The 8,596-nt window shown below is 56.6% G+C and overlaps 1 protein-coding gene across 1 annotated transcript; it reads right to left on the bottom strand.

The window, feature by feature from the left end:
- Positions 1-31: 31 nt before the first annotated feature.
- On the bottom strand, positions 32-8,590 carry ITPKA (inositol-trisphosphate 3-kinase A). The gene is made up of 7 exons (XM_008587586.1): positions 8,289-8,590; positions 2,074-2,170; positions 1,772-1,988; positions 1,444-1,648; positions 1,053-1,154; positions 697-768; positions 32-590 (listed from the first exon to the last, which is right to left on the bottom strand). The coding sequence occupies exons 2-7, from the start codon at positions 2,141-2,143 to the stop codon at positions 387-389; spliced, it is 870 nt and encodes a 289-aa protein (XP_008585808.1). The 5' UTR covers positions 2,144-2,170; positions 8,289-8,590; the 3' UTR covers positions 32-386.
- Between the last annotated feature and the right edge of the window lie 6 nt (positions 8,591-8,596).

Genomic DNA, 8,596 nt, shown 5'->3' on the forward strand with positions numbered 1-8,596 from the left:
AGACGGAGGGGATTAGGCCTGAGTCACAGAAGCTGGGTCTTTGAGTTTTATTAGGAACGGAAGTCCATTTTAGTGTGGGAAGTTAAATTCATTAAATGGCCCCTCTGAAGAGGTGTGGGCAGAATCTCCTCAGATCTGGGAAGGAGAAGCCCATTGTCCCCCTCCCCTCCTGTAAATTAGTGTCATTTGGTTCTGGGAACACTGGGGCTCATGTGGGTGCCAACCTGGTGGTGCACCACCTTAGTGGTTGGCACCTGGCCCTGCAGAACCTTGTGAATGTCCCCACACCACAGCATTCCAGTCTCTCACAGGCATGCACGGTGAAGATGCAGCCACAGGTCCAGATCTGTCAGACCAGCTTGCCCACACCAGGACAGGGCCCAGCCTCATCTCTCAGCCAGGCTGGCCAGGATGCCAATGAGATTGTCCAGCCCCAGCAAATAGCCATCCTCGCGGTTGCCCTCCTCCCAGGGCCGCCGGTGGTCCAGGATCTGACCGTCGGGCAGGGGTGTGGTCTTGCCGAAGTCGATGAGCCACACGCCAGCGCGATGGCAGTGATCATGCACGAAGAGGAGTGAGCTGCCGATCACCTGCCAAGCCCCACACGGTCAGGCCACGGCCCTTCCCCCACCCTGCCTTTCTGACCCGAGCCCTCATAGACCACAGACCGAGCTCCTGAGCCCACTGGCCTCTTACCTCGTGCCTCCTAAAGAACTCGGAGACCTCCAGGGTGTCCCGGATCTGCTGCAGGCGGTTCAGATACCTTCTCTGGAGAGGCAAGGGGAGGGTAGGAGAAGAGGGCAAATTAAACGCTACTTGAGCCCTCGCTAACATTAGCCGCGATGCACTAGGGCTTGGCAAATACCTTTGTGAGGAAGACACAGGCCCACAGGGGGCATCTCCCAGAAGGGAAGGAACATAAAGGATTTACAACAGCGAAATAAATGCTACCATGGGGGTCATATAGGTGAGGGCGCTAGACTGGATAACCAGGGGGCACCCGTTGGTTTCAGGCTCCCCAATACCTCAGAGTTCTGGGATCCCGCGCTCACCAGCACTTCCCCATCTCCTTGCACAAACTCCTCAAAGACGCGAATCACCTGCTCCCGGCTCCGCGTAGTCTTGAAGTCAGTGCTGCAGGAGCCATCGGCTTTCTGAAGGATGTGGGACAGGAAGCGTCAGGGGTCCCGGACCCGCGAGGGGAGGGGGAGAATCAGGCAAGAGCAACAGTACCTCCTGGGACTTTGGCTGCTGGGGACAGCGAGACGGCCGCCAGAGGGCGTCTCTTGGCGGTGGGGCGGGGGCGGGGAGGGGTGAGCAACAAACGGAGAAGGACATCACGGAGAAGGACATCGCGCGGTGGGGCTGGGGTGGAGGAAGGGCCGAGGATTTGCAAAGAGGATAGGGTAGGAGAGGGGGGCAAATGACGCGGGCCTGGTCCACCTTGATGCCCTCGATGCGGAAACCAAGCGTGGTGCTGGAGCTGATGCCTTCCCGCCACTGCATGTAGCGCGGCTTGGTGACTGCGCGCTGAGCGTGCTCCTCCTCGGTGGGCGCCGCAGGGTCTACTGCCAGCATCTTCTTGTACATGTCTTTCCGCAGCTTGGGCCGCTCTCGGGCCTTGGTCAGTTCCTCCTCCAGGTAAGTCCTGTGGGGACGCAGGCAGCGGCCAGAGCTTGAGGGGTGCACACCGGGAGCCCACAGACACTCGCCCTTGGTACCCCGTCGAGTGCTTGTCCCGTCTCCGGGTCCTCACTCGGTTCCCGCGTACCTGACGCCCATCTTGCAGTCAAGCACGCAGGGCCCTTCGAAGCCGTCGAGCAGGTCCTGCAACTGTAGGTAGCTCTCGCCGTCGCGCTCCACCACGCCGTGGAAGGCCGGCACGCAGCCGCGCAGCGCGTCCGCCATCAGCCGCGCCAGGCAGTAGCGCTCTGGCTCGGAACTGCGCTTCAGGATCAGCCCGCTTGTGCCCGCCGCCTTGAAACTCCCTGCGGACCGGCACCAGTTAGCGCTGCCAGCCGGTTCCTGTCCCGGGCACCTCCCCTCCCCACCCGCGCCCGCCCGGGTGCTTACCCGTGTGCCCCGCCAGCTGCACCCAGGCGTAGCGCTTCTTGAAAGGACTCATGACGGGCAGATTCACCATAGTCCGGATCTTCTGCCAGTGGCTTTTCTGAAAGCGACACGGTCCCGGTCTGCAAGTCGGCGTCTCAGCAATGCACAAGCCCTCCTTCCTCTGGAACAGGGTTTCGCCCTGCCCCGACCCACCGGAAGCAGCTAGGGCTGGATGATTCATTCATTCATTCGTTCGTTCGTTCATTCGTTCAGGAAAAGCGTATTTTGCGCCTGTGTGGCGGAGGCTCAGGCAGGCACAGAGAAGGGGATTCCAGCTTCACGAATGAGCTGAAGAGAGCTCTGGACTTAGAGTCAGAAGGCTGAGGTTTGGACCCAGCTCTGCCACTCAAAAACTGCGTGGGCAGGTTACTAAACTGCTTTGTCGAGGTTTCTGAACTTTTGTGAGCACCAGATTCACCTGATGGTCACCCTTGTTAAAAAATGCAGATTCTCAGGTCTACCGCAGGGAAATTCTGAGTAGGTCTGGGGTGGGGCCAATATGTGTATTTCTATCAATGCCTCAGGAGATTCTGGAGCTTGAGAAACAAGCTTTTGTGCGTCAGTTTAGTCTATAAAATGGGGAAATAACTACCCTTACTGGGTGGTTGTGAGTAGTAAATAAGACTTGAGTGTTACCAGCGCCCAGCTCCCCCATCTCATTCCTTGGCATGAAGCAGAAGCTGGTCAAATCTGTATTACTGATTCATTTACTTGGGACCTTGGTTCCTCTCATTTAGGGAGACAGACAAACACAGAAACAAACCTTCACACAGGCCCATGGCACAGAGGCCAGCCCGGCAGGACCAGGAGAAACAATGTGTGGGGCTCTCCCAAACTCTCTTGCTGTCCCTTGATTTAATGCCCTTCTTGCTAGTTTGCAAGGCCCAAGGAAGCCTTGGTTCTGATCTGGACCCAGAACCCTGAGCCCTGAAAATGGGATGCAAAACTGAGGACCTGTTATCTGTGACAAAACTGGGAGGGTAATATAGATTTTTTGGTATATACTTGCCTCATGACAATTGCTTCTGGCCCCCACCCAATCCTCTTCTTCTTTTTCTTCTTCTTTTTTTTTTTTTTTTTTTTTTGGCTGGTGGGTAAGGGGATACAAACCCTTGACCTTGGTGTTAGAAGTCTGCACTCTAATCAACTGAGCCAGCTGGCCAGCCCCTTCACTCAATCCTGACAGCATCTAATACCCTGAACCTTTCCTCTTCCCACCCAAAACTTGGCAGTCCTGTGTCTACTCTCTGAAGTGCACAGGTTTGCTCATCTAAACTGTGTGTCTGCTGCCTCCTCCCAGGGGTGCTTGCCTTTTAGAGGAGTTATGAATGCATGCCCCCATAGGACTGGAGCCCAGGAAGAAGAGGGAGTTCTAAGAGGGAGAGGGAGAACTGAGGAGGTGGCCTAAATAGGGGGAGGCTGCTGACTGTAAAGCCCTTTCTCATGGGGAGGAGATGGGGGTTAGTGACAGAGCACTTGGGGAGTCAGCAGCTGGTTCCAGTCCTAGCTCTGTCACTTTCTAGCTGAGTGAACCCAAGAAAATACTGTCAGCTGTGTGGGTCTGTTTCCTCTGGGAGGACACAGCTGCTGCCATAACATGAGCCACCATTTACTGACTACCTACTGCGTGCTAGACACTTTCTCATCTTCCATCAGACATCATTGCTCCTGCTTTCCTGCTGAAGTCCCTACGTGACATACTAGGGTGAGATCACGTGTCCAATCTCTGAGGACCTGGGGGTGTAGCCAGAAGCAGCCCACTAGAAGCATGACATCTCTATCAAAACTCCTTTTTTAAATCTTTAAATACATACAAGGTTTGCATTCTGCTGCATAATAAGTCTAAGTTTTATAATAAAACTCCCCACCTCCAAATCCTCAAGTAAAATTCCAGGAAGATGACATATGTGCCATGTATATTCAGCAGCACCATCCTGTACCCCCTTCTCCTATACTCAGCTTGAGAATCATGGTGATGATGATGATGCACATACACATCAAGCTCACTAGGTAGTATTACTCCCATTTTACAGAAGGAAATCAAGACTTCAAAGATTAGCATCCCCTCACTCTCTGCCTCCAGCCTCCCAGTCTCTGGCCAAAGCTCTCTACCAGCTCAATTCCCTCCCCATGTTCCAATTGTTCCAGCAGGTTCCATGCTACCATCCTACGTCCCTTTGGGGGTCAAATGGGACAGTATGTGAGAAAGCTTTGAATAACATGAAGCACTGTGCAGCCATAAGGTGGTGTAAGTGTTTTGATCTCTGAGGAAGCACTGAGATCCACCTGGAGATCCCTCTCTACTGACTGGACACCTTTGCCTTCATCCAAAGGGATGGGTTTAATGGTGTGGGTTTCAGGCAGCTTTACAGACCTGCTAGCAGAATTTGGGGGATACTGGGACAAGAATGAACTTAGTAAAAGGATACATCTAGTTCTGTAACAATCCCAGTGAAAGAGGGAACCAATTCTGGGTTTGATGGGATGAGGAAACAGCAGCATTCTTCCTCCTGGAATCATGTGAAAGCAGTGAGGGGTGCTGGAGGGGGAAAGGTAGGCCAGGAGGATTTGATGTGGTGTCTGAATACCTGGGCTTCCACCACTTGATTAATGTGTGGTAACAGCATCAACTTGCTCCCAAGCTGAGGTAAAATGGGGCCATCACGTACTCTCCCCACTCTGCTTCTGTGAATCTCACATGAGACACGAACAGCAGCAACTAAGGCTGGTTCTAGCTGTGCAGGTTACAAAGGGCTTTCATACCCTTGATCTCATCGGAGTCCTCCCAACTACCTTCTGAGGTTGCTATGCCAGGATTTAGCTCCCCTACTAGTAGTAATGGATATGGTCAAGCATGGAAGGAGCTGATGCAAGTGTCATCAAACTCAACTCACCACCATCTTCCGTCTTAGGGAGATACCTCCCTCAGGGAACATAATGCATTTAAAAATGAACGTATTCACAAAGGCTCCTGAAGAATCATTCTTTGGTGGGTGGGTGGAGATTTTGGCACACGAACAACAACAGGGAAGATATTTTTGAGCAGGTGAGACTTTTATTATATGGATATCAGAAAGCAGATTTATTATGTTACAGAGTGAATCTAGCTGCCGAGGGGACCAAAGCCCCATCCTCTGGCCCAGTCTTCCGTCCATGGAAGTGCTGTCCCTGGGAAACCAACACACAGCCAGAGGCTACCTGGGCATCTTGGGGCAAATGCCAGAGGTGCTGACTATGTGACAGAGTTTTTGATGAAGAGACAGCGGGACCCACTGATAATCCCTCACCTCTAGAGCTGGACAGGGAGTATTTCTCCCTGGGCAGGCATTGGCTGGGTACCAGCCTCAGACCTTCCTTTGTCCAAGCTCCATTTGGAAGCTTTCAGAGCACCTGCTCCTTGTATCACACCAGATACTCAGGTATTCCCAGCTACAGCAGTCCCTTTGCTCTCTCTTTGGCATTCACCCCTGCTCCCTGCCTTTAGTCATCCAGTCTCTGGTTGAAGTTCTACCAGCCCAACACCCTCTCCATGTTCCAATTGCCCTATCAAACTAGCACTCCCTGCGGTGGTGGTGGTGGTGGTGGCAGCGGTGGGGAGAACAACCAGTTTAAATTTATAAAATGATTTGCACTAAGGTATAAGTGACCTGCGACTTCACCTTCCCATGGGCATTTGCTTTTTAAAAAGGAAGACTGTTAACCTAAATTCTGCTCTATAATTAGTGGAAAGTTATGTGTGGGAATTCTGAAACCAGGAGGGAATGGCATCCAGGTCTCCTTACCTATCCTAGAGCACAGAGAGAAGAAAACCAGATGAACAGGAGACAAACACCCCCACAACTGTTTTAGGAAGCAGTCAAGGCCTAAGAATAGTCCAGCTGCCCTTGGAAGAAGGCCTCTAACTCCTCTCCTGCCGGTGACTCTTCTTTCTACCAGAGGAAAGGTTCCTGGAGGGGGTGAGGCTGCCCAGTCCCCATTACCCTGCTCTGGGCAGGCTATACAGGGCTCCTAGGAGGTGAAGGGGAGGGGTGTGTGCGAGGGTAGAGGTAGGCTGAGAGAGCCTTCCTGGACCGGTCTGCCCAGGCTGGAGTGGAAGGGGCTAGCAAGCTGGGAGCCCTAGAGTGCAGGAGCAGCACCCTTCCACAAGATGCATCCTTCCCAGTCAGCAGTAAGTCTCTGCTTCCTGCCTGGGGAAGCCCTAAAGGAGGCCTGGGCGGGCACGTTGAGCTGCGAGGCAAAGTCCGCTCTGGGCCCTTCCACTCCGACGCAGGCAACCTGTCAACAGCCCCTGGCTTATCTGCCGCCTCCGTGGCTGTTTGCCTTCGGGGAGGCCCCAGCGGTCTGGGGGTTGGGAAGGCCCGGAAGACTCAGCCTTGGAGCTGGCAGGTCCCTCAGTGGTCATCTGCACCAGCTCCTGGCGGTGCTGGGAGACGGCTAGGCCCAGCGTGTGAGAGGCTGACCGAAGACCCCCAGGGCACAGCTATAGCTGGTCCTCGACTCGACCCCAGCCGGGGCTGCCTCTTTTGCACGCAGGCTTGGACCGCGGGACCTCCTCCTCGCGCAGTCCCTACCTCCCTCGGGCGCTTCGCCCTGTCCCTGCAGGCGGAAAAGGCAAGCGGGGCAGGCCAGCGTCCTCAGCGCCCCCACTTGTAGCGCCCTTTCTCCTGAGCTCGACTCTCAGGTGTCAGAGATTCGAGTGGCGGAGCAGCCCATCCAGAGCTACCTCTAAGGCTTTTCCGACAGGAGGGATCCTCCCAATGCCCCCCCTATTCCACCGTCTTGGAACACCGTCCTCGGCGACATTCGCCTCCCCACATAGGCCAGGGTTGCCCCAGAAACAATCACCAGTCAGGGGTTACCCCTACCCGTCGGGGGAGGAGAGAGGGACGCAGCAGGCTCGTCGTGACTGAGCCCCCGCACCCTATCCCTGGTGGCGGGGATTGTTCCTCCTCTGTGAGACATTTTATTTATATTTATTTATTTATTTATTTTGTGGCTTAGAAAACCCAGAGGGCGGTGGGGTTTCTAAGTCTCGGGGAGTCACTGGGTCACGGAGCCACTGCAAGTCGTTACAGTGTCTCCTCCGCCTCGTCCAATCCGAGTGTGCGGCGGAGCGCAGGTCCAGGAGGCCCAGACCGCGCCCAGCACTTTCCCCACAGCGTCCAGGCAACCCCGACGCGCGTCTGCGGATCTCACCGCCCAGTCGCCCGGACTCGGCCTCTGGGCAGGCCCGGAGACAACGGAGGCCGCGGGGCGCGCCTTGCCTCTTGCTCCTCTACAGGGACACTTGCGTAACGTGGGTCTAGAGCAACTCCTTCGCGCTGACCGCGGGCAGTTACTTAAAGTGTCTTGCCTTGGTTAAAACGAGGGGACAAGGCGACTGTCTCGGGAGCCGCACACCTCTAAGGGGTGGGCACCGGGAATGACTTCTCCGCACCCCGGCCTGGGTTATCTGAGGGTCAAACCTAGCCCCGGAACATACTGGCTACCGGAGTCAGAGACTAGCAGGCTGATCCCGCCCCCTTTCGGCCTCAGTTTTCCCTCCCACGGGCCAGGTTTAGGAGCAGTAAGCCGGGGAGACTGGAGCGTACACCGGGTGGGCTGCGTTCCTCTCCCGGTCAGGGATCCCGGCTCCGCGCCCCTCCTTTCCCTGCGTCCACGCCTCGTGCGGGCGCCGGGAGCAGACGGCAGCGGCTCCCGAGCAGAGCCTGGAGCGCCGCTTCACTCCCACTCAGGAGAGGGAAACCGTGGCAACGGCGGGGGTGGGGCCGCGGCACGGGAGAGGAGGCGGGGAGCGAGGGAAACGCTCGTTCGCCCCTCTCCGAGGGTTCACGGGCGAGGCTGAGCCCCTCTGACCTCTCCAGTCCACCTCACCGTCAGCAGGTACGCTCCCTCCGCCCCGCCCGGTCCCCGTGGCTGGTCGTGTACTCTTCACCCTTTTTCTTAGACGCCCCAGGACCCTGGCCGCGACCCGCCTGTGAAGCCGGGGTGAAAACTGCCAAGGCGAGAGGTCGGCCTGGAGCTTCCCTCTGACCCCCATGTTCCGCCTAAACAGTGAGGATCAGGCCCACCGCGGAGGGAGCTCGCGACAGGAGTCGGTCCTTCCAGAGCTCAAAGCTTGGTCCCCAGCGCGCAGCCCCCACGCCCGGCGCTGGCCCCGCCCCCGCGGCCCGTACCTGACCCACGTCCTCGCTCGCTTCCAGCTGCACGTTGCCTCGGCTCCGGCTCTCGCTGTCGCTCAGCAGGTCGTCCTCCGAGTCCTCGAGCAGCGACGAGGAACCAGTGGAGGAGAGAGACGAAGTGGAGAGGCGGCGCGGCTGCTGCAGGTGCGACGAGCAGTCGCCCTCTGGCTCAGGCGGCCCAGGGCTGGCCGGGGATACGTCCGGCTCCTCGGCTGTCACGGTCAGCTGCGGGATCACCGGGGCAGGGGGAGCCCGCGGAAGCCCATTAGGGACCTGTCCCCCACGCCGCTTGGCCCCACGGG

The sequence above is a fragment of the Galeopterus variegatus genome, unplaced genomic scaffold (genome assembly GCF_000696425.1).
Source record: "Galeopterus variegatus unplaced genomic scaffold, G_variegatus-3.0.2 Scaffold119, whole genome shotgun sequence".
NCBI lineage: Eukaryota > Metazoa > Chordata > Mammalia > Dermoptera > Cynocephalidae > Galeopterus > Galeopterus variegatus.

Coding starts and splice junctions, on each gene's coding strand:
- ITPKA (XM_008587586.1), bottom strand. CDS start 2,143: ATGGTGAATCTGCCCGTCATGAGTCCTTTCAAGAAGCGCTACGCCTGG. Junction 1,989..2,073: donor GCAGCTGGCGGGGCACACGG/GTAAGCACCCGG, acceptor GCCGGTCCGCAG/GGAGTTTCAAGGCGGCGGGC. Junction 1,649..1,771: donor GACTGCAAGATGGGCGTCAG/GTACGCGGGAAC, acceptor GCGTCCCCACAG/GACTTACCTGGAGGAGGAAC.